The 26,322-nt window shown below is 44.8% G+C and overlaps 2 protein-coding genes across 6 annotated transcripts in view; one reads left to right on the top strand and one right to left on the bottom strand.

Moving 5' to 3' along the window:
* The window catches only part of LOC119441339 (telomere-associated protein RIF1), a 198,948-nt gene extending 178,752 nt beyond the window's left edge, over positions 1-20,196 (bottom strand). For 4 of the 5 annotated variants that reach the window (XM_037705956.2, XM_049661157.1, XM_049661156.1 and 1 more), the window contains exons 1-6: positions 20,080-20,189; positions 18,166-18,285; positions 8,142-8,179; positions 5,384-5,490; positions 2,797-2,891; positions 1,537-1,708 (exon numbers count right to left, since the gene is read on the bottom strand). In XM_037705956.2, the coding sequence (XP_037561884.1) occupies positions 1,537-1,708; positions 2,797-2,891; positions 5,384-5,490; positions 8,142-8,179; positions 18,166-18,278 (525 nt within the window). In that variant the 5' untranslated portion in view covers positions 18,279-18,285; positions 20,080-20,189. Of the gene's footprint in view, positions 1-1,536; positions 1,709-2,796; positions 2,892-5,383; positions 5,491-8,141; positions 8,180-18,165; positions 18,286-20,079 lie in introns of all 5 variants that reach the window. The other variant, XM_037705955.2, reaches the window with a different exon arrangement.
* Positions 20,197-20,406: 210 nt separating this feature from the next.
* Positions 20,407-26,322, top strand: part of LOC119441342 (sorting nexin-4-like) — a 66,913-nt gene continuing 60,997 nt past the window's right edge. Inside the window, exons 1-2 of the mRNA XM_037705958.2 lie at positions 20,407-20,622; positions 20,763-20,863. Coding sequence (XP_037561886.1) covers positions 20,587-20,622; positions 20,763-20,863 — 137 coding nt within the window. The 5' untranslated portion in view covers positions 20,407-20,586. The remainder of the gene's footprint in view (positions 20,623-20,762; positions 20,864-26,322) is intronic.

Here is a 26,322-nt window from a genome sequence, read left to right on the forward strand (position 1 = left end):
CTCCATCGAAATGTGGCCGCCGCGGCCGGGATTCAATCCCGCGATCTCGTGCTTAGCAGCGCAACGCTTTAGCTGACTGAGCCACCGCAGCAGGTGCGGGGGGAAAACAGCGAACTGCTTAGCAAACTTAAATATAGTTATCCTCCTTCACGTCCGATAGCGCAGTATATCCATGAGGGGAGCGGAAAGTCTCGAAAGCGGCATTTCAAACAATTGATAGAGGGCTAACGATGCCCAATGGGCGAGGTACGGACAGAGTTAAGGGTGAACATGGGTCCTAGAAACAAAAATATCACAAAAAAAAATTGAGCTTTCATTTTTATTATTTTTCTAATCCCCATACCAGGGTGCACCTATTGGCAAAAAAAACTAGCTCAAAATGACACATCGTTGAGGAAGACAACACTGTATTTGTCCAATGAAACATTCAGTTTTGCCCATGAAAGTGATGAGATGACCCATTTTGTGTCATTTGCCATTCCAAAACAGTCTATCATAGCCAGGCCATCTCGGTCTTGTTTGAAAGTACATGTTTTTAGATTGCGTTCCTGCCAAAAAGAGCCTTCATTGCTGCTTCAGAAGGAAACTACCTGATTTTGTAGCATAAAATACCATTTTTGCACTCTAATTTTTTGCATTTTTATCAAAAAATGATTTTTCCAAGTCTAAAATTTTGGGAGCAACACTGTGTCGCTGTCACTCATTCAATCCTTTTGTTTTCTTTTTTGCCTGAATGCTAGAGAGTCAGAGTGTACACAAAAGTTATGATATAGTGTTTTAGGACACTGCGACATTTTGAAATCTTGTAGAAATCACCAATAAAAATTGGTGATTTTTACAAGAGTACCAATAAAAATTGTAGAGCTGCAAAGTTGCAGCTCTACAATTTCATAACCTCAGCTAAATACAGATGTAAACATTAAAATGCAAATGTGCACTCTTTCCACATCCCAAATTTATAACACAAATAATCGCAACTTTTTTTGGATCGACTTGAAAAAAATAGCTGCATATTTCTAATAAGCACACAAGGATGAATATTTCCTGAAAATTTTACGTGTCTACAATCACCAACAAAAGTGTTTTTATCCAGGACCCATGTCCCCGTTAAGCGGTCAGCCAATACATGGGGTTCAATGGGGGCTCGGTGGGGGAAACTTCACAACTATGCTTAAACTGCAATTACACATTAAGCGGGTACATATTAACGAGGTTTGACTGTAATTTGCGCAAGGACAAATTTCAATATAACAAAATTTCGATGTAGCGAAGGAAATTGCTGATTTTACCAACTTTGTTATATCGAGGTTTACCTGTACTTAGTTGTATAGAAAATTTCAGTATATTGAAGTTCGTCATCTCGAGTTTTAACTGTATATTGACAATGACATGCAATAAAAATTGCCTGTCAATCAGCACCATGTTTGTTGACTCAATTTTCAGCACTGTATCCCTCAAGTCCTGCTTCATTAACACAGCGCTTCCCCAACCGCTCAGCAGACGCGCAGGCACAGAAGCATGGTACCAGCCACTTACATCTCTAATGGCCACATGTGCAGGAGCATCCACGCCCCGGCGGGGTGGCGTCAGGGCAGCCTTGCGCTGACCACAGAGGGCAGCGTATGCCTCGGCGCGCACTTCAGGGTGCAGCACGCATTGCAGCCCCACTTGGCACCAGTCGGACATGGTGGCACTGCCGGGCGTCAGCCTGCACCAAAGCACAGAACATGCCTACTGCTTCTCTTTTCCTTGCGGTTGCTATAGCGCACTGTTCACAGGCTTGCTTTGTTTGCTTTTCCTAAATACCTATACCAGTAAACACATTTTTAACCCCATCTGCGTGAAATGTCAATTACAAAGTGCACATCTGACTCTACCATTACAGATTATGTGGAATCTCTCTTAGATTACCGTATTTACTCGAATCTAACGCGCACTTTTTTTCTTATAAAACAGGTCCAAAAATTGCATGTGTGTTAGAATCGAGTACGACCCTAAATCTGCGTTACCATATAGCCATCGGCATTTCGAAATGGCCGCCTCGCACGCGCGTCGAGCCTAGCTACACTCTAGCCTAGCTGTCGAAGCTTCCTCCATGTGCTGCACTACACGTGCTTAGGCATTAGTCTACAGTCTTTGTTCCCGTTTTCTGCGTCTGCTCTATCAGCATGAAGTGCCTAGTCATCATGATGCCGCATTTAAAAAGAAAGTGATCACGGGCGTTCGGAGAATCCGAAACTTGCGTGCGGGACTGGTGCAAACAGAAGGACAGGATTTTCGCCAGCAAAGCAACACGGAAAGGTTTCAGTTGACCGAAGCAGGTCGTATTCTGTGACGATCCACTTCGGTGATATGATCGCCTTGGCCCTATCTTGAAAGCAATCTGCGATGGGGAAAGTCTGCCGCGCGCTGCGTTTTGAAGCGAGAGACATGCTAGCACGAAGGTCAATTCGCTCGCCGCGCTTCGTCACTCCAGCGTTTTGACAGCGAGTTTCCGCGGTCAACGAGCAAGACGTGTTTGTTTGCTTGTGCACGCGTGACACCGTGGTTGTTAATTTATTTAGTAAGCGAATGTTTGCAAGCTTATACGGCTGATAAAACTGCTATCCTTACTTCGTATAGCAGTCTACTATTTCTGTTAGAAAGAACGAGGTGTGCGGTACTGTAAAAGATTTTTTTTTGTCACGGAAAACGGGTGCGGGTTACAATCGAGGGTGCGTTAGAATTGAGTAAATACGGTACTCGCTACTAGCAATTCTGACCCATTGCCATGAAACAGCATGCAAATGGTCTTACACATTGAGGCACTGGATGATGGCACGAAGTGCATCCACACTGACTTCCTCCTTGGCAACCAGGCACTTGGCTGCACGCAGCCACAGCTGCAAACACTGCAAGCAACAAGTGACCAACTTGAGGTGCACCACATATATTAGCAAAGTATCGTCTCAACCACTGACCCCAAAATATTTTTGCACAAAGCTAAACAATCATCTCATTGCGACAGCAATTTTGTGGACACTCCAGGCACATTCTTTTATATCGACTTGAGGTTCCAGATACCAAGTAAACAAGAATAAAATGGCCCAGTGGCCAAATTCAAGCACAGGACCTCTAGCACGCCATGTTCCACCCCATGGGGCATGAATTACATGACCACTGCCTGATACACCAACCATTAGGCCACGGGCGCTTGCCTCGGTGGGCGGAATGGAACAGCCCTACGAATTTCCTGCACACAAGCCAGCCCGTAGAGATGCTTGGCTTCCAAAACTTCACGTCAGGACTGGGCTTACACCGGCAGTGATCACTCTATGGCTATAACAGTAGGATGCCATTCGATGAGTCGTCGTCGTTGCTCATAAAACACGCGGCTCATAACTAACAGCCAAGAAATTATTGGAGTATTGCAAGTTATAAATAACCACAAACAAACTTTCAAGGCTGTTATATACTCCACTTCACAAGCTGGTTAAGCACAGCCGACAGTACGAGGCGTACACAGGTAATATCCTTGCGCAGCGGTATATAGTTCCGGGCGTACCTGGCTGATTATTGGCTACACTAGATGGTTTTATTTTTGCTCGCTACATGACACGGTACAGCGGTACTGACATGTTAGAACCTTTGGGCATGCACGTCGTATACCGAGAATTACTGTGGCAGTTACAGGCGCTAACCGTAATAGCCACCCTAATCGTGTTAAGATGGCAGTGCCCATACAGCGTCGACCACCCGCTTTGATCGAATTCGCGCTTGTTACTGGCTCTCCACCCTGTCAGCAAGAAACAAGCGCCAAAATCCGTCATCACTAAGTCTCATCTCAAGCTGAGGTCAAATCATTAGGTATGTTTTGTCGTAATTATTGAGATCAGCTGTATGCTTGCATGCTGCTAGGACTACAGGCACGGCACCAAGCCGTAAAACTGGTTTGATTTTTAGGTAGCAGATGACGCCACAGCGAAAGCAATTGGTGATGCGTTCACGATGCGGAATGCTATGAAAGCCTAATCGTTCGCTGGATCATTATATTCCTACCCCGCTCTAGCAGGGTACGTGATGACGGTCGCGAGAAAACGCCAAGTAGACGCCGAGCAGACGCTGTGAGGCAGGTGAACATTAGTAAGGGCATTCGCCCGAACTGCTTGCTAAGAAGGCTGCAAGGTAACTGCAGCGAAAGCATACAGGTAAAGCGAAGCCCTGCTGTCGCATGCATGTAAACAGAGCTTATGGTTACAGTGTCGAAACATTTTTTGCATCAATCCACCAACTATGGAGCATGTAAATTCATGGTAAGCAGATGCTGAGCAGACGACGCGGCACAGATTAGCACATTTCGAGGGGCATTCGGCCTTCCTATCGGCTAAGAATTCCTGTAGCATCCACAGTGCTGCAACCAGCTTGTGACATGGAGTATAGAGTAATTGCTGTTGAAAGGTGAAATTGCATGTTAAAATCAAAAACCATTAAATGAAAAGTACACAAAAATAGCAAAAGTATCAAATTTAAGAGGACCATTCAGTTAAGCTCCTTGATAAATTCCTAGACAATGGAGCAAACATCACGAACTGAAATGAATCCCAGAGCACAGGGTCTAAACGAAAGAGTCAAAGAGCAATGCTGAATCTTGCTATTGCTGTCAATGCTTCGCTGTTCGGGCAACTCTGCCACTTTTTTTCATGACACACATTAATCACTGCCCCATCGCAGTTAACAGGTTTTTACGGCATAGTCTGAGATTGGTGTCTGCTGCTCAGGGGCAGCTGTCGCTAGGAATGGATTTGAACACCATGGTTGGGCACCGGTTCAACTCTCTGACATGACCTCAGCTGGCATGGTAGTAAAGGTGCACATGGTTCTCAGTGAAAAATGATATGCAGAAAGTAATTTAGTTGCCCCTCGAGAAGGAGGCTTTGCTGGCAGTGATGTCAGGGCCTCTTCTGCCACAGAGTTTGCTCAACCACAAGGCATCGCAAAGGTTCATTGAAGGGGCTTTGCTGGCAGTGATGTCAGGGCCTCTTCTGCCACAGAGTTTGCTCAACTAAAAGGCATTGCAGAGGTTCATTGAAGTTGTTTATCAAATGTCACCGTGGCCACAGAATTCTGTACTCACATTTTGTGACATCCCTGATGCCCACAAAGTATGGAAACCTTTGGGAAGTGACTTTTCTCTGGTATTTTCACAGTCAAGATTTCGAGGTATATACTGCCCAAAACAAAAACTCCGGAAATAAGAGGTGAAAATACACGGAGTTCAAGCTGCGGCGGGAAAATGTAAACTTCATTGATATTTCGAAATATCAAAGTTTCAGTTAATGAAGGTTTACTGTACATGTTGATAAATTTTTCAATGGGGAGAACAGGCTCAGCAGCGTGCTCCCACCTTGACATTTGAGCTGAAATTCTTGTTCTGTGCAACAGTTGCCAGTACATCAGCTCCTCTGGTCAGCATAGTGGCATCCTTTGAAGAGCGCAGCAACTCCACAAGGCCTACACACAGAGCACAGTACAAGCTCAGGCCGTGCAGAAAACACTTCACACACACACAAAAAAAAAAGGGGGGGGGGAAGAAAGAAAAAGAACCAGAGAGTTCAAGTTACACTTTCCAAACAGGCACCATGTAGTCACCATTCTCCGCCATTTTATTGTACACTACAGGATGAAGGTGAACACATTCAAAGGAATCTACCATTACCTTTTCAAGTGTCAGCCGACACCATATTGTCACGTTGTTGTGACCGTAAAGGACAACACACTGCAAAACTTAAGAAGTTCACATTTTATTGGGCGTACTTGGTGCCCAAAAAACCAAGTAACACTCGGAGCACAATGACAGCGGTCGTTGAAATCTGATCCATGGGTGAAATGTGTCAGTTACTTATACATGACTCATCAACATTCCAACCTCATGTTGGTGCTTGCATTAGTTCCAGGATGTACATCACCATTTGCTTCATGCACACAATTTCATTAGACAAAAATTCTTTCGACGACAACATTCGAGAATTTTTTGACACGGGAAGATGCGTCATGTGCCGATCGGCACATTTGCAACATCTGTTAGCTGGTGCAAAATGGTCACCGGAAAAACACAATGTGCACGTGTCAATAGTCCTCATCTCGCACAACACCATCTAATTGTGTGCAGCCCGCAGCTGCTTCTCCCTTTTCTTCACAACCATTCTAGAATGTTAGTCGAATAGACCACGGGCTATCTGTTCTACGCATTACATGACCTCATCGCAGCTAGAATTTATAATTTAGCTTCTCACAGCACACAAATTTCTCGTGGTTGCATATATTTGATTTTTGCAGGCCCTTTTGAGTTCAGAGAAACAAATGTGGCGCTGCAGTATCAATGATGTATTCAACGTGATGGCATGGTGTTCAATTGTGAAAAAAACATTAAAATCCAACTGGCAGGCGAAATGCCACACACCTTGAAACTGTATGGAAAGCTTAATCATTACTTGGCATTTTGGCAAGAAATCTGCAATAAGCTGTCATTTTCCATTTTGGTATAAAATAGGTCACTGACTTTCTACCGCAATTGTATTAAAGAGACAGACAACCGCAGAGAAGATGAATCGAGATAACCCCGCTGATGGAAAGACTGCCTATCGTACTGGTTAAAACGAGCCACGTTTTTCTTATTAAATGTGAATGTATATTTTTAATTCGTCCCTAAAAGTCGCCAAAAATGACCTTTGGCACCCCACGCCGCAATAACATGGCATTAGTGGTCTACCATGTGACCTTCTATTACTGTACGCAATTCATGGTCTTTTATATTAGTATTAAAATTCAGTACACTTTTTGCTATAAGCTTTTTCAAACTTACAATGTGCACACAGGCCTTCGTTTGTAGTGAGTAGAAAAGTGATGCTGCCTTCTCGTTATTCTTGATGAGTTGACTTGGCTCGGCTCGATAGGCAAGACAACAAAATAGCAACGACAGGGGCCAGCCAGCCATGGTGTAGGCGTGTACTTGGGGAAAAACGCGGTAGAAGTATAGGAAAGGTCTGTACGACAATTTATTGTACCAACTTTTTATTTTCAAAAGTGATCGAAAAGGTCAAAATGCCGGTGTTTACCCACAGTTGCACTCATTCCTGTGAAAGCAGAACGATGGGTGGCTTTCATAATTTGTGAGGCAGGCTATCGGCATCGCTCTCACTTCTCAGCGTTGCTGGAGGAGGGATTCCTTACTTTTTTTTTAGAGGCTCTCAGATCGAAAAATTCTGGTTACAAAATATCCATGCACTTTTTGAAGTAACCGCTACAGGTGTAAACACTACCGAGGGTGAGTTTTTCGTTGCGCCATAAAGAACTAGGTCCTTAAAAATCGGTTGTCAGTCGCTTTAAGGTATTGGGTACTTAAACCCACTGAGCTAACATGTCTGGTATCATTGTTCTTTTTGTATGTCTGCTTTATGCCTGCATTTGAACTCTTCCTCAGAGCAAGTGGATCGTTTCAGCGGCATTTAGCAATAGCATCTGAATGTGAGCTTCAAAGGAAACAATCAAATCGGCAACGTGGGCGAGAGATGGGGAGAGTGTTTCTCCAGAAAGCAGTGGCGGTTTCTGAAGCAATACCAGCAGACACACCAACCCCTGAGCAAGATACGCTCTTACTGGACTCAGTTACTGCCAATCACAGCTATACCCCATGGGACAGTTTTGCATGAATTGCTTTCGCTGCGTCTGGTCAGCATGTCCTCAAGGAATACAGCGCTGGGTGCCACGAAATGAATTCCAAGGAGAGGTAGTTGAACACGGTATGTGGCTGCCCTGATGCAATCCACGTAATGGGTCGAGCAGGCTACCAGACTTCGCTATTTCCAGAGGCAAAAGTGAGAGAGCTGGGGCCCCATTTTTTATATGCACCGCATAAACTCCAGAGGGCGCTGACTGAAAGTGCTGTGACATTTAATTGCCTTGCATTCCAATCGGAGCCATGGAAAACAAATGTGCCCCAGCCTTACTCCCAAACAATGCTACACCTCCAATGCAAGCTGGTATGTAGTGCCTCCCACTGTCATTCACATCACAAAGAAACAAGGAACAAAAACCGGAGAGCACCCACACAGATGCCATGCAACAAAGCACAAGACCCAGACACTGCGTTCTCCATGACTTACCAGAGAGAAGCACTTCACTGCTGGCCACTGGGACATTCCTGCAAACACAGTAGCCACGTTTCATTCACAGCACGAAGTACAGGCTTGAAAGGGTAACTGCAGCTAACTTTTTTCCCAAAATTTGTATATCTCAATGAGACTCACATTGTGCACTCTGCTTGGCACATTTATCACATGCACCAAATCATACAATCAAAAGTCGTGCAGTTTTCTGCAAATTTTAAAGATTGCGTGTGGACTCCTGGGCTGCACCCTTGAACAGATGATTTCTAGTAGCCACACTGTGCCCGCCATTTGTGACATCAACATGATAGCAGCGCTAATGGAGCGGTACCCTCAAGCAATCACATTCAGGAATACAGTCACTTTCACAAGATTTTACATGATACAGCCGACAGCTCTGGCGGCACTGTGCTAAGCTCCCTGTCTTTACACGATGCAAGGAATGTTGTCAGCCACATACTTCCATGCATCCCAATGCCGAGTCCCACAAAATCTCACAAAAGTGATTGAATGCCTGAAAGTGATCATTTGAGAACACTGCCCCAGGTGCCATCATCTGCAAACTTCTTTTAAGAATGTCTTCAGTGCTCATAGGAGCGAACTTCGATTTAACAAACACAGATATGATTATAAATAAACTACTATAACAAAGGAAATGTTTCTCACCAATATCGGCATGTAAACAATATATGCTCATAATGAACACAGTAGATAAAGGCATTTGTGTGTTGCACACAACTTCATTTTAACGAGGTTATTGTGCATTGCAGGAGTATTAGACTGGGAAGAATTAGCAACCTATGGTTTGCATAAGACATTGTACTGTTCAGAAACGATGGAGATGAATTGCAACAAATGATTGAGGACCATAACTGAGAAAGTCTAATAGCAGGGTTGTACATTAATATGAAGAAGACAAAGGAATGTTCAATAGCCTGGCAAGAGAACAAGAATTTGTGACTGACAGTCAGCCTCTAGAATCTCTGCAAGAGTATATTTATCTAGACCAATTACTCACAGGGGACCCTGGTCATGACAAGGCAATTTACAGAAGAATAAAATTGGGTTGGAGCACGCACAGCAGGCACTACCAAATCATAAGCGGCAGCTTACCACAATCCATGAAAAGAAAAGTGTACATTCATTGCAGTCTATTTGTACTGACAAGTTGGGCAAAAACTTGGGGCTTAACAAAGAAGCTTGAGAACAAGTTAAGGACCACACAAAGAGCAATGGAACAAAAAATGTTAGGCCTAACGTTAAGAGATGGGAAGAAAGTAGTGTGGATCAGAGAGAAAACAGGAATAGCCAATATTCTAGTTCATGCTAGGAACAAAAACAGCTGGGCAGGTCACGTAATGCGTAGCGTGGATAACCGGTCGAACATTAGAGATACAGAATGGGTGCCAAGAGGAGAGAAGTGCAGTCGAGGACGGCAGAAAATTAGGTGGGGTGATGAAATGAGGAAAACTTGGAATCAGCTAGTACAAGACAGAGGTACTAATTGGCGAACAGCTGGAGAGGCCTTCGTCCTGCCGGGGGCATAACAGGCTGATGATGATGAACTGTACTGCCACGAGTAACTTTACAACTCATCTGCTGGTGTAAAAGTTTCTGCAACAGCGCAACAGGCACAGCACAACTCAGTAAAGTCATACAATGCAATAATGTTTAGAGGTTGTGGCTGAGCACATCAATTCAATATGGCGCTACTAGCTCTCCCGTCCTCAGTGCGTAGCAATTTCTACATTGCTACTGACACCACGACAAGCAGTTCTGTGGGCTGCCAGACAGTTTCAGTTGTGTGTCTTCTTGCAAAAAATTCTGCTTTCTAACGCAAAGTGATCTTACATATAAGAGGAAACAGGAACCAAAACAACCATTCCTCTAACATAGTTAAAAAATATCATTGGAGTTGCCTTCCAGCACAAAATCATAACAGCAGAGTTGTAGGATATACAGGGCGGCAAGAAAGTTGGAGCCTATTTAAAATTTCTTATACCCCCAGACTTAGGTTTTATCTGAATGTACCAGTTTATCATAAATGAGGGGATCCAAAAACTTATCTATTTTCATGACAGCAGACTGCAATGTTATTCTAAGCAAGTAAGATGTTGAGAAATGAATGGCAGCTATAACAGGGCAACTATGTGCTGCAAAAATCCTCCTACTTAAACAAAATTTCAAGACATGTTAACTCAGGTTAATAACGCATTACTGAATTGCACACTTGCAGAGATTGGCATCGTAATTCAGCATTTGTGTGTTTCACCTTTGTAATAAATCTAGTCCTTTTTGAACAGCACTAGAAGTTTCCATAAAATAGGCCAACATTTGTAGCAAAGTCTCTATGATGAAACAAAACCTCTTCACTTATGTTGCAGTGCCTAGTGGATGGTAATGACAACACTAGCCAATAATTTATAACTGGAAGCAGAGAAATGATGTGGCATTCCCCAGCACATCAGGCACCAAGAAAAGGTGAGGAAGGCGATGGCTGGGCAGCACACAATTGTCACTCATTCAACCTGTGCAAGATGTATTGAAGAACTACTTATAGAAGAGGTTCTCAATGCAATCCCATTAATGCCAGATGCATTCCACTTGTCTGGACAGGCGAGAGCTTGTAGCAAAGGCATGCAACTTTACACACGGTGGGGATGCGCGACTCTCACGCGTCCCCTGATGTTGTTTTCCCCGCATGTCTCCTGTAGTCCGGCTTCTCTGCGTGGCTAAGCTCGGCGGTGGTTGCGGCGCGTTGCGAGAGATGGCGCTAGTGTCGCGATGCTAACGCTACGGAGCAGTGGGGTGACTTGGGAGAAAAAGGTCGGAGGCGCTCTCTCTTTGGCTTGGGATCGGCGGCCAACACGCACGGACGCTTCGCGCGTGCGCCGGCCCGCTTCGCGCGACCGTCGCGCGACTCGCAGTGATGCCACGGCTGCTGATTTATCAGTAGACCTACTGATTTTTTAACTTTTCTGCTAATTCAGTGATAAAGCGCTTGAATCTACTGATTTTCTTGCTTTTTCTACTGAAATGAAAGCAAAAGCTGCTTTCATTTCAGCTGCTTTCAGTACAGAGTTTATATTAATGTGATGTCACCTAGCGAGGGGAAAAAAACGCCGGTTAATTGGCTCCGAGGTTAACATACATTTTTGCGTTTCCAGACTCTCAAACGTACCCCACAACTATGAAACCACAACAATGAAACCTAAACTATCAAACCAGAACCAATGACTCTTTTCCTGCGGCGCTTTAAGCGCCTACTCTGTTCAGCAGGAGAATAGGACCCCACTTACTTACGTTTTTAGTTTATTTGCGTAAGCTATAAGGGACTCACGTTTTCTTATTCCGGATCATCATCATCATGATCAACCTAATTTTATGTCCACTGCAGCATGGAGGCCTCTCCCAGCGATCTCCAATTACCCTTGTCTGGAAGATACTATACTCCAAAGCTTTCAGGTACTAACTACCATCTGACGCCTTTAAATAGGCCATCGGAGGACTTCACTGTTTAAAAATTCGTGCTTGACATTGGCTGTCTGGATCGCCGGGTTTTTCAAAAGTATCGCCAAAAATCTCGGGGTCAATTTTTGTACTATTTCTTAGAAGCAGCAATACTACAACAGAGTACTAATATAAGCGCTGAATTCGTGAGCTCCTAAACTGAGTGCAAAAATTGAAATTAAAGATCTACTGATTTCTCGCGAAAAAATCTAATATTTTGTTATGTGTCGTGGCAATACTGCGCGCGAGGCTAAGAGCAGGACACCGGTACGGACGAACACGGATCGTTCGAGCGCACCACCGTTCGTGTGACTGTACACGTGAACGACTAGGCGATGGTGTCATAGCATGGGGCGAACGTATTCGCTCGCTATTGGGTCGCGGTGAGTCGGACTTCCTTGATTTGTCGCGCGCCCGTGTGAATGTTCTATTGGTTGTAATTCGGCTAGCATGTATTAGTGTATGAAAGGTGCAATAAATGCCCTTTTGATTGTCTGCACTACTGCGTTGTTCCTTTGTCCCAAGAGCACATGTGAGACCCCACAACACCCATGTTGTATGTCCCCAGGATGATGAAGGCATCTCCTATCAGTCTGCAATTATACCCGTCTTGTGTTGGCGAACTCCATCCTATTCCTGCAGATTTCCCAATCTCGCTGCAGCACCTCTGCCATCTTCAACTGAACTCCCCTTTTCTTAGCACGCACTCTGTTTGTTGTTGTAACAGACCACTGGTTATTCGCTCTGTGTACTTCATGGCTTGCCCAAACCCAGTTTCTCCTTATAGTTCACATTATAATACAAGAAGGAATAAAATTAGACGACTCCACAGTACTGCTGCTCATACACAGGAAAGCACTACACCTGTGTACTTGTCTCATTTTGTCATGCTAGTTTTTTCTTCTTAGTTATGAACTAATGCACAAGAAGATGTTTTACTAGAATACAAGCTACACTCATTCACTGTATAATCCATGCCACTGTCTTCCTGTCTCCTAACATTATACCTACCATATTACATTCCATTCCTCGTTGCCTGGTTCTCAAGTCGCTTTCTTATTATCAAGTTTCAGCCTCAGACATGGCAGATGGCACCAATTGTATACATTGTTTTCAGGAATACAGTGAACTGCTTGTCCATGCCAAATAAGTGTCTACCATGTGTGCTCCCACCACATTTGTATTCATCTCAAAATTTGGCTCTTATGATCATATTCCCCTGGACTACTTGGCCAATGACTAATGAACTTCTGCACAGTGTCAAGAGGCTGACTGCTAATCACGCCGTTTTGGTCCCTTGGAGGCTACTGAATGTTGCCTCAGTCGTGTCTATCTTAAAGGTCCGCTAAACCAACCCGAGGTCAAACATTTTTTATATAGAGGCATTTGTGTATAAGTCTACAACGAACATGCAGCCACAAGATTTTTTTTTTAATGATGCAATAATACCAGAGTTACAGAAGTTTGATGATTGAGAATGTGGCTGCCACTCACTTCTCCCTCTCCTTTGCTGTGTACTCCTCTAAATGGCATGTGGATTCTACGTAACGTTTGCGCTTTCTTTTTCTCACATCCCCATCCTCTTCCGGTTACCACAACTCCGCGTTTTTTGGCTACCCCCTGTTGCATTTGTGCTGGCCGGCACTCCCGTGAAGCTGTGCCACGATGGATCCTATGTTGTGAATATGTGATCACAGCCCGTTTTCTTTACAAGACGTTAGAGGCCAACAACCCACCGCACTAAGAGAAAAAAGTAGGTGACAGCAAATGGACGAAGGAGGCCCCTAAACCCACAGGCACCTTGCCACACCCACAACATAATACCAAACTGTCATGTTTCATAGAGATGTGCCAGCGCGATTGGCGCGGTGTGCATCACCTGCACCTCAGAAAAAAGCAAAAGCTGAAGCATCGCGTCGGTGAAAAAAAAAAGGACCTGCATTCTGTGCTTTTTTTTTTTTTGTAATGTATTACTTGACGAACAAGCGATGTGGCATTGGGAATTGCAAACAACGCAACACGTGGAAGAGCAGGTACACTTCTGCATCTACTGCAAGGAGGCGTGATAGCAGATGAACGGGAAGTTGCAGGTCGACCAATCGACATCACTTGGAGCATTCTGTTGACATCGCGAGCGTGTAGGGGCACCGATAAAAGGCAGGAATGGAGCATAGCATTGTTTCTATAATTCCTGCCATATCCCTGTACCATGTTCAACAAAGATGATTGTCACGGCATGTTGCACACGATGCACATGTTTATTTGAAATGTGTAAAAAAAATTTCATATTGTTAGGAGCCCTTTAAGCCTCAAACATGCCCTTAGACTTTGCCATTCTAGGACTTTAATCATTTCTTGCAAAATGTCTTGCTGAAGAAGACAGCCTCACCTGAAAATTACAGGTCGTCAATACAATGCCTGTTGATCATTACACCTGCCCCTTCCCATCTGAACATCATCACAAGCATCCGGTGGACTGGAGGTACTGTGCCTCTTACTCAACACTGGAAGCTAAACATTTCGACAGATTCCTACCCGACATTACTTTAATGCTTTCGGTATCTATCTATTTATGTCTGTCTGTCTTTTCCAACCCATGCCAACTTGGGTCAATAGGTTCGTGCCGCTCTTCAATGACAAAATAACCTTTTAACATTTATCTGATGATGGAAGAAATTAAACCCCGGTCAGATATATGCAGACAATCTTGCCTGAATATGTTACGATGTGGAAGTCGCATATAAGATGTATTTACACTATTTACAAGGAGAAAACGATACATAAACAAGATGGCTGTTGAGACAGAGTCCATCTCTTCACGTCAAATTGTCTTCTGAACAGATGACTGGAAATGGCACGGGACAAGTAAAAATTCTGGTCCTTCAGGGCGGAAGCTGCGACGGTACAAAATGTCATTGCGGAGTATGAACATCGGCAGCATGGGCTCAGCGTGTCCAAAATTGAGACTATGAATGAGAACACGTAAACAGTCATCACGCCATTGTTCAGTGGGAATGTCACGCAGATCAGAATGGCCAGTACACAGTGTTGCAGTCATGCGCATTATATTCAGGGTCGTCAACAAGATGACGGGAGAGGCAGTCGCGCCCTTGTGCAAGCAGCCAGACTTGTATAAAATGGCAAATGAATATTCTTGCAGCCATAGCGCCCTTCTATCCAATTGAGAGCCAGCAAAAGGCATGGTGATCGGTAACCACAGAAAATGTGCAGCCGTACAAGTAGGGGCAGAATTTGGCCCAAACTAATACCAGGCACTCCTGATCAGTAATTCAAAGATTCCTCTCGGCGGGTGACAGGAGGCGGCTGGCGTATGCAATTACACGTTCTTCGTTACGCTGCCATTGAACGAGTACAGCCCCAATTCCATGGCCACAGGCATCCATGTGAAGTTCAGTGGTGGCAGATGGATCATAATGAGCCAGCAATGGGGAAGCCGCTAGCAAGCCTACGAGGGTGGAGAAGGCTTTGGTTTGAGCAGGGCCCCACATGAATTCAACGTCCTTTTTTAGTAAGTTGGTGAGTGGTGTTGGCGAAATTCTTGATGCAAAGACGGAAATATGAGCATAGTCCAACAGAGCTTCGTACGTCTGCGGTAGAAGACGGAACAGTTAAGTTCTGGACAGCGCGAATCTTGTCCAGGTCGGGTTGAACGCCAGCGGCACTGACGAGATGGCCAAGAACGGTAACTTGGCGACGTCCAGAGTGGCACTTAGATGAGTTCACTTGCAGGCCGGCGCGTCGGACAACAGTCAGAATGTCCAACAGACGCGTTAGATGACTCGCAAAAGTTGTCGAAAAGACTATCACATCGTCTAGATAACACAGACATGTGGACCATTTATAGCCGTGAAGTAAGGAGGCCATCATTCTTTCAAAGGTTGCCGGGGCATTACAAAGGCCGAACGACATAACCTTGAATTGGTAGAGGCCGTCAGGTGTAATGAAGACAGTTTTCTCAGGGGCCATGTCATCTACTCACTTTTGCCAATGGCCTGATCGAAGGTCTATGGATGAAAAGTACTTGACTCTGTGCAAGCCGTCCAAAGCACCATTAATCTGCGGCAAGAGGTAGACATCCTTGCGCGTGATTTTGTTTAGGTGTTGGTAATCGACAAAAAAGCGCCAAATGCCATCCTCCTTGACAGGGACAACAGGGGACACGCCCGGACTACAAGATGGCTCTATAATGCCTTTAGTCAACATCTTATCGACTTCTTGTTGGATCACTTGTCGTTCAGCATGTGAAACACGATACGGCTGGCGGCGCATTGGATTGGAGTTTCCGGTGTAAATACGATGGATGACCACCGATGTCTGGGCTAAAGGCGGCCGTCAAGGTAAAAAATGACGCAGTAAGTTTCCAAAAGATGGTCAGCAGCTTGTCTAGAAAGGTCAGGTGCAATCATCTTGCTAAGATCGTCTGTGACAAGAGTAGGTAAATTGCGGGTTCTTGTAGAGGGCGACGGAATGTCGGTGTCAAAAGACAATACCTCGCTATTGTTGATTGGCAAGATGTCACCCAAAGACATGCCTCTGGGAACAATTTAATGCGAGCAGTTAAAATTAAGGAGAGGGAGCGAAGTTCGACTGCCTGTAAAAGAGGGCTGAATGGGACGATAAAAAGTCTAAGCTGAGTATAACGTCATAGAGGCATTGGTCCAAAACGGCAAAGAATACAGTGGTTAAGTGCCCCCGCAATGACAATGCGAGCAGAGCACATACCAAGCACGGTAGGCGTTCCTCTGTCGGCCACGCAGAGGGTGTGAGAACCTTATTCGGACATCAAAGCAATTGGGCACTTATCACGGCTATGTGCACACCAGTGTCAATGAGTGCTGGGACACCGACGCCATCGACTACAACGTCCATCAAGTTCTGTTTGTTTGGCAAAGTGATTAAAGGGTTTTGTGGTCGAGTCGTCAATGCAGCGTCACCCCCGGGAGCTGCATCGCTTAGTTTTCCGGAGACTGGCGTCGGGGACGGCGGATGACGAACCCGCCGCGATAGGGATGAGGGTCAACGAGCTGGTGGCAAACGGGACTGGTGATGTCGAAATGATGACGAGGGACTGTTCCAAGGCGCACGAGCGTCATTGTTTGGCTGTTCCAGTTCAAATGGCGGGTGGTAACGATGCTGGCTCTGGTCGGGGTGATGATAACTGGCGAATGGCGGTCGTCGAGGGGAGGAGACAGTGCGGTTATTACAATGGCAAGCAACGTGACCAATTCACTGGCTGGCAAAACATATTGGCCGATCGTCTGCGGTTCGCCACTCGGCCGGATTTCGGTAGCGTGAAGCTGTTCGGCTCACTGGGGCGGGAGAGAAGGGCTGCGGGACCCATGGCTTCAAGTTATCGTGGCACTATTCGCACCAGGTCGTTTGATGATGATGATGGTCGCGGCCTTCCTAGCCTGTCGTCACACGAGAATGTCGCAACTGCATTCGGCACACATGCAAAAGGCGTTGCAATGCGGCGGCTCTTGGCCTGCTCGAAGCGTTGACACTCTCTTACGATATCCTGTACTGTTTCACAATTTTTGCACATCAGCAGGTTGAAAGCATCGTCAGCAATTCCCTTCAGTACATGCCCAACCTTGCCCGACTCAGCCATATCGCTGCTGGTGTTACGACACAGAGCCAGCACGTCTTGGATGTAAGAGACGTACGATTGTGTGGATGTTTGGACATGGGTCGCTAGTTCTGTCTTAGCAGCACTCTTCCGACCGGCGGACGGCCGAACAAGTCCTCCAGCTTCTGCTTGCACTTGTTCCAGGCGTTAAGTTCTTCGTCGTGGTTATCATACCACACCTTCGCAGTGCCTTGTAGGTAGAACACCAAGTTAGCCAACATAATCGTCGTATCCCATTTGTTGTGGGCACTAACGCGCTCATATGTGGCGATCCAGCCTTCCACGTCGAGGTGGTCGGTGCCGCAGAACGTTCCTGGATCCCGCAGCCGAGCCCGGACAACCGTCAGCATTGATGTGGGTCGCACCATTTCGGGTCCTGTTTCGTCCATCATGTTGTCCAGTCCGAGGTGACGACCACTGCGGAGCTCCGTTGTTGCCTCTCATGGTTACCCCGGACCTCTCACCAATTTGTTACGATGTGGAAGTCGCCGGATAAAGATGTACTCACAATATATACAGAAGCGGCAGCGATACATAAGCAAGATGGCTGTCGAGACAGAGTCCATCTCTACACGTCAAATTGTCCTCTTCTGAGTGGTGCCACTCTTGGTTGCACCGTAACAATATTCACACATGCATGGACTTTGCGGTGGTGCTACGAGATGGCACAGTGCGTCCAGAAATAAGCGCAAGAGAGGAGCCTGGCTGCATACATGCATGATGCGCTTCGCTACAGTGCTTTAATGCTAATACCATTAATGTCAACATTCATAGTGAGACGGCTTCTGTCGGAATTTTTAACCAACATCTTTCTACTTTTCTTGGGAAGCATTAGCACGGCATGACATATAAGAAGCAGACCTGAACTCCTCCATGTTGGTGACGGCTTCAGCCTCTAGGAGGGCCCCAAAAAGCTTCTTCTGCTGGTGTGTAGTGGACAGCTTCAGCTGCTGCACCAGCTCTGCTGTCAACATGGCCACTCTGTTGCAAGAGAACACACAAAAAATGGTTTTGAAGCATCACTTCATGGTTGCAGGACATGCATTCGTGCATCATTGACTGGCAAACAAACAAAATGCGAGTGGGCGAATTGAAATCAGACCATCAATATCTGAAGACTGTGCTTGGTGTTGGAGACATATCAATGTGCATCACTAGTCTCCTCAGACCTCGTTGACATCACATTTGATTTTTTATGTTAAACCAGAAGCCACAGGCAAAAAAATAATAGATAAAGGTTATTGCACTCGGACATGAAGCCAAATGCATGTGGCACCATGTATAAATTAATCATCTCATGCCACCTACTCTCGAGAAAACTGATAATACTTAGAGATGATTGTGTTACCCCAGGTTCCAAAAAATACCTGTGAAATGCATTTCAATGCCCCTACGATTCTGAAATCTAGGATGAAAAATAAACACAACAAACTGCCACATGATGTTAGGTGTGTCTATTGGTTTACTGAAATAAGTTTTTACTGAAACAAGCAAAAGAGTTCATGGCTTTGTCTACATACATGAAGTTTTAGAAGTTAGCACCTACCACGGGGTCATCACTTTTTATATTCGAAACAGTTAAATTGCTTTGCAATATTTTAGAAACAGCACAATGGTAGAAATGACCGGTCAAATAAGACTTACAATAAGAAACTTCTAGGTTGCCCAAGGAGGCAGATACATGTCCCACCAGTAACTTTTATGTGAAACTAGCACTAGATTTTCCTCAAGCATTCATATGAAACTCAAGGATATTGGAGAAGGTTATCTACCATCTCAGACAAGAGAGCTATGACAGCAACTTATAAAGGCCGATATCGCCATACAGTTGCTAATAAGGAGAATACCCATCTTGCTGACCACTGCAGCAGCTGTCCCACTTGTGAACCACATTTCCATAGCGTGAGAATCCTAGGCAAGAGCAAGCATATAACATCTCTCATGGATTTACAGAATTGCCAGAGGCCTGTCACCTGCGGAACAAAACCCAGAGCCAGTGGAAAGTGCATGAAACGGCTGAACTGTCTGGGATTGACTTCAATAGCGCCTACATGCCTCAATAAATAGCACTCGTAGAGCGTATTAGCTTATTTTCGGAAAAGTGGCAGATGAACGAGTTGCCAAATTTTATGTAAGCAGTGTTGAAAATGTGCGCTCTTGTGGCGCTATTTCGCCTGTCGGTTTACGTTCCAGGGCCCAAACGTGCCCCAAGTGGCTTCGCGACTTCGGGGGTCACGCGACCACCATGCGATAACATGAACTCGAAAATCATGCGTTTTTTTCAGAAGTGACAGAAAGTCTATATAAACGAAGTTCGCCCACAAACGAAAACATGCCCCGTCATGGCAACACAAACTCGTCATAGCTTCCGGATATGCTCTAGAAGCTTGAAATCAAATCTAAAATAGAGATTTTGCCTAGTATTCCTCGCTTGAGAGCGTGTTTCAGTCATACAACACAAGAATTGCGATGCAAGCATCCAGCAGAGAACCACGGCACGGAGCAGCAGAGAGGGGTCATCGTGAGCGCTTCGCAAGCAGTTTTTCTCTTGACACGCGATGCAAACGACATCACCTTATGCTTCTGTCATTCGCTAGCACTGTGCCTAGTGAGCACGGCAAGTTTTCAATGATCTGAGTGGCCTGCGAATCAAGAGTGCAAGCAGCCACACTGGCGCTCGCCAAAGTACACACACACAACACGGTATACGGATGGCCTGGAACAACAGTCCAAACCAGTAATTTTGCGACAATTTCTCTTTAAATGATAGCTCACCTGTTGGGTAAGGCTGCTAATAAATGCGAGCGTCTAGGAAGACTACCACGAAGCTTTCATGATGGTTAGTTGTGAACGGCCGACGACCGGCGAAGCATGGCCTGAGCAACTTTGGCGCGAAACCTACTGTTACGTCAAAAATCACGTGCAACAAAACAACGCTGATTGTAAAATATTTGCTTTGTTTAAGTAACTTTTGTTTTGTTTTAACACAAATTACAATATTTTAAATGCTTAATGAACTAAAATGTTTATTTTGAACAACTTGATTGTCATATTTTAAGAAACAAATTAGCCAATGAAAGACGCAGCCTCTAGTCAACGCAAGTACATTGGCTTGCGCTTTGCGGGGCGTATGATTGGCGGTCCGGCGCGATCAGCAGCTGATGAGGACTCCGTGCGTGCGAAAGCACCGTGTTTCTCATATGGATCGACCTGTTTGCTGATTACTTACGGCAGTAGATTTTCCGGATCGTACACACAGGAGTGTTACGAGCGAATGGTACCATGTCCGAAACTCCGGAAGATGAGAACTCGCAAGAGGTAAAGCGCGACTGTTTCGCCAGCGTCTCTGTGCCGCCTTCATCCCACGTCCCGTTCGATCAAGAATCAAAGCATGTTCTTTAGAACGTAGATGAGAGCTCGCAGTTTTCGCCGCACTCCTCTCTGCTCTTTTTCTGCAGAGTGGAATCTGCGAGATCAGCATAACGGAGGTGGAGCGTCGCTGTACGGGCACTGTCATGCCGCTGCAAGATGTTTACATTGCCTATCAGGTGGAATCAGTGTGAGTTGCTTCGTTCTTGGAGCGCTTGGAATTGTTCCTGCCTATCTGGGGCTGATTGTGAACAATAGGTGCGTCCAGTGTCCGCACTTTCGCGTACACAGCGACGACGTCGTGCTCGTGACTCGTTGGGCAGCGATGCGCGAACGGCAACGCCAGGTTCCGTCCCGTTGCACCTTGAACGTGCTGCGCGCACAGGCGACGGAGGTGTGCTGCTATTCATGGTGGGCTTGCGGCTGCGTAGGTTGCGGAGAGACATAGCCGTACACCTGTTGCCGTATGCTGTGCAAAACCTCTTCCGATTTTCTTAACTGAAAAAAAAAAAAAAATGTTCTGTTCTTATTTTGTTCTGTGGCCTATACGATCTAATCCTGCATCAATAGACCATAATTTATACGCTTAAGATTGTTTGATGTCATGTGAGACAAATATGCAACAAATATATTTGTGCTTAACTTATACACATCAATTTAAGTTTGCGTTAGACTGCATACATTAAATATTCCACTCCATTTTCTGGCGCAATACCATTACATAGCATATGATCAAAAAGCATATTGTGTATATTGTTAAAGCAGTAATCATTGATGTTTATCGTGCATTGGGTGAGTTAACTTGCTTCACCTAGCTGGTAGATTTCACATACCGGGCGATCATTTTTAAGTTTAGCTGAATTTATAAAGATCGCCGGTGGGGGGGGGGGGGGGGGGGGGGGCAGATGGTATAATTCTGTTCCTTGAGCTGGAATATTCAAAGAGGCTGACATTACTTACATGAGTTATTGAAACACGTATCCAACAAATTAACAGAAATTCACTTCTTACTGAATTACTTTATGGCACATATTTACGGTCTACATTTAAGTGTGCTACCAGCTTTTTCGGCAGTGGGGTACACAGAATGAGGACGTTGAACTGTACTAAGACTAAAATTTCTGCCAAAACTGACCCTGAACCAAAAAGGTTCAAAAACGTTGCGATACGTGAAGTCGAGCAGCTTCTTTTGATTTACAGGGCAGTTTGTTACACGAGTGGCACAGATGCTGCTGAATGTATGCCGAAAACTGAGACGCTTGCAGTTCTGAACTTGGTGATGCTGTAGGCAGCACCATTGTTCGAGGGTCCCCAAAGGGCCACCAGTTCTGTTGAAAACTTTGATTTTGTCGTTAACTCGGGCAGCTTAAACACCAGCCGTAAAAGCAAAAGGATGTTGACTTCAGTAACTAGGAAACCCTTTGAACATGCACATCAGGAGGTATGAAAAACAGAAGGAAGGTTCGCTTGCGGAGGAACGCAGCAAGCACAGTGTGGATGCACGTCACAGTCGGGAAGCATGTTGTTATGAGTGGTGTGGAGCGGACGGCCCCAGATTCCAACTTTCGTTTTTGCAATGAGCTCCAATGAAGCAGCTGATAATTGGTTCGAATATTAAGAAAGAAATATATATTGTTACTGCCCACCTTAACCACATGTATGTGGTACTGCTGTGGCTTTTGCAATGTCATTGGAACTGTATTGAAACATACGATATGTGAAATTTCGTAAGCGGGCTTTTCCACACAGCTAACTTGCCCTAACCTAGATGGCCACTTTCCAGGTAGTAGCACTGTTGAACCTGAGACACGCGTTTTCAAAGCTTGGATAGTGTGAAGGGAGGGAAGGCAGCAGGAATGGTGTCAGCATCCAACATGTTGCCACCTTAATTGCAACCCGAGGTCCGCCATCGTGCTTAGGTCAGAATAGGTGTGTGGAGAAGTGCACTTGCGAAATTTCTTGTATCCCCTGTTCACGACTCGATGTCCACCAGAAATTGTACATGAACGTCAATTAGTGGATCTGTTTTGTGGGCATCGTTCAGATTTCCAACATGGGTATCCCCTTAGTAGAGAGAGAGAATAAACATCTTTATTATGTGAATGTAGCTTTGTAGAGCTGTCCTCATTGCAGAATGCCTCGGTCCGTGTCCTGGGCTCTCGCCCCCATAGAGTTAATATAACAAACTCTAGAGGAAAAGCTCTCCATAGCGCCCATGCATTGAAACCGCAAGGCCACCGCCATGTTGCTACTCTGTGCAGGCACGCACACCCTGACGGCGAGATGCGATTCAGACAAGACACGCAATCAACGCAATCCCGAGCCTCCATCAGTATGGTTGCGGCATTTACCTCAGGCGCCTGCAAACAAATTCTTTCACGCACCGCAAGTTTTACATCACAATTTTATAAATAGCCATGGGATCTTTCTGAAAAATATATGGAATGAATTTTACACATTTTCTATGCGTACGTGCTCCGTGTAAATGCGTGTTCTTGCACCATATTTTGAATATTTGTAGTGTTACAAAAATTGGGGGTAGCAACATGGTGGCGCCATTGCGGTTGCCCAGTTTTGTCGCCCAGCTTTTCCTCTAGAGTTAGTATACTAACTCTATGCTCGCCCCTTAACAGAATCTCTGGACCTTAATTAAATGTCCTTCAGATACCTGTGACTGTTTGGGCAGAAGTTCCCACAACAGCTGCATTCTAGCTCTTTATGTCAGGCCACAATATCCATATTATAATGCGGGCAAAATGCAAGAGTACCCTTGTGGTAAAAGTTATGTGCACGTTCAAAACACAGGGCCAATCGGAAGTGTTTTACTGCAGTGTTTGTTATAGACCAGGTCTTCCTTTAGGACTTTCCTCTTAGTCAATGCCTTGCTCTAACCAGTACTGCTTGAGGCTTTGTGTTTGACTTTGTCATAGTGGCACTATGAAGCAGATTAAAATAGAACACAGCTAATAAAAGTTTATTTTACAATATTTCATAATTCGTGGCATCAGTGATATATTGAGGTTCAGCTGTCATGGAATTTGTAATGGTTTGCTTGCTGTTCCCAATTTTGTAACTTTCCTGACATTTAATTTGTATAATTCTCTTGCATCTTTACGCAGAGGTTGAAAACTTATCTTGCAAGAAACTTTGGCAACCCGTCAGTCATCCAGGGCCCTTGATTGATCAGTGAATTAAATTAAGCATTATTAGTATTATAGTTAAACCTCATTATGAGAAAGCTGAAGGGGTGTTGCAACCTATTTACAATCATTACGTTGCTACAGCCATGCTTGACCTTGGGTGCAATATTTTTGTGCAATTGACATGTTGTAAAATCACCACTTAGCTATTATGCTTGCTGTACAGGAACATGCACATTTTGCTTAAAATATTAGAAGAAAACAAACTCGCACTTACCGCTGCTCTGTTCGAGCTCAAATTTCACAGAAAGATTGCATTTTACAGTCATTGTTGTTCGATGTAACACTTGGAACAATTACTTGCCTTGTTTTTAAGTAAAAAATGCAAAGTTGCCTTTGTTTATGGGGACGCAAGCTGCTGCCAAGGTGGCTCGTGTTTCACAAGACAGAATTACGCTAGCTGTATTACATTATCGGTGGTATCTGCTAATTGTTTCTAGGATCGTTCTATTTTCTGCCCTATACTGTTCATGAAGGACAAAATAAATTGTCCTTTGTAGCCATTATAGCGCTGAAAACCGAACGATGTTATACCCACTAGCCTCAGTCAAACCTTTATTGAACATTGTTTCTAGGATATTTTTTGTGGAGGAGCTTTGCTGACTAGTTAATAAGGCCAGTTCACCCAGTTGGACCTGTGACAAGAACCACACTCGGTGATTCATTCCATGTAAGACGAGCGTGTATAAAGTTCCGCTTTTATGTGGTGGTTTACATTACGCGAACAGCATATAGTGTCAACGACCTTCTGCTGGAACATGCAAATGTAGTGCAAGCAAGGACTGACAGCAGTTTCTTTATCCAGTGTGCTAATTCTGGGTTCGAGCCAGTTTCAAAATGCGAGCATCCTCAGCACTTATCGCTAGCAACACAGCCGAAAAATGTTTGAGGCATTTGCTATTCATCGTAGCAAACCATTGTGTGTCAGCCGTTACTTCTGTTGGGCAAAGCGATCGAGAGATAGTTTAACCTTATGAATAATGAACTTTTTCTGCTTCAAACTGTGAGTGATTCACTGCTATCAGTATGTTTTTCTTCCCCCCTGTAAGGTATATAAGGTACTTTACAACCAATAAGCCTTTCAGTTGGTAATCAGCGCAGCATCCCCTGTCCTGTTGTTTTGTGTCCAGTTTTTAGCACTGTTTGTTTTTAAAACATGTGGTAATTATCTCACCTAGTCACGTTATTGCTTCTGGGATGGCTTTCTGTTTCAAGGTAAGGTTCTAGTTACTGAATTCTGGAAGCTAATCTAGTAACATTGTTGGTAGCAGCAATCCAACATTGAGACTTTCTGGATTGAAGAGATAATGTTGAAGCATTGGGGTGACCCTTACTTTCCTTAAGGTGTAAATACCTCAGATTACACATCATTTAGAACATCTTAAATGACAGAGCAGAGATAAATAAAATCAGCTACATAAAAGAGCCAAGTTACAATTCCTCCCGAAATGACCATTCCTTGAAAGTATGAATACTTCTGCTAAATAAACACTTTTAATAATATTTTTTTTAACAATACATGAGTGGAACAGCCTCCCAGAGCCAGTTGTTACCGCATCGCCTTCATTGTTTGCTATTCAATTAAAGGGTACAGTGAAATCTTGTTGATACAATCTTCACGGGAACAGGAAATAAAACACGGGAACACGAAAATAAATTGTATAATCTGAAAATCCTATTATCCGAGCATAATCGTATCTAAGAAAAAAAAGGTAAAGAATAAAAAAAGTATCATCCGGAAAAACATATTATGCAGAATTTTATCAACGAGATTCCACTGTATCTATTAACCATACTTCTTTCAACAGCTGTCAAAATGTCAAAAGCAGTCCTGCCTATGTATTTTGTGGCTTTGTTGTTGTGGAGGGCTCTGTCATATGTATTGCAATTTGCTCTACCGCATCATTTATGTTTTGTGGGGTCTCACACATGCTCTTGGGACAAAGTAACGACAACACAGTAGTGCAAACAATCAAAAGGGTATTTATTGCACCTTTCATACACTAATACACACTAGCCAAATTACTACCAATAGAACATTCACATGGGCGCGCGACAAATCAAGGAAGTCCGACTTACCGCGACCGCATAGCGAGCGAATATGTTCGCCCCATGCTATGATACCATCGCCTAGTCGTTTACGTGTACGGTCACGTGAACGGTCACGTGAACGGTGGCGCGTTTGAACGATCCGTGTTCGTCTATACCGGTGTCCTGCTTGGCCTCGCGAGACGGTCTCGTGAAGCGGGCCGGGGCACGTCCGAAGCGTTCGTGCGTGTTGGTCGCCGATCCCAAGCCAAAGAGCAAGCGCCTTCTACCTTTTTCTCCCAAGTCACCCCGCCGTTCGGTGGCGTTAGCATCACGACACTCGCGCCATCTCTCGCAATGCGCCGCAACCACCACGACCGCCGCCAGCGCTTAGCCACGCAGTGAAGCCGGATTACAGGAG

This window comes from Dermacentor silvarum, chromosome 2, assembly GCF_013339745.2.
Source record: "Dermacentor silvarum isolate Dsil-2018 chromosome 2, BIME_Dsil_1.4, whole genome shotgun sequence".
NCBI classification, from domain to species: Eukaryota; Metazoa; Arthropoda; class Arachnida; order Ixodida; family Ixodidae; genus Dermacentor; species Dermacentor silvarum.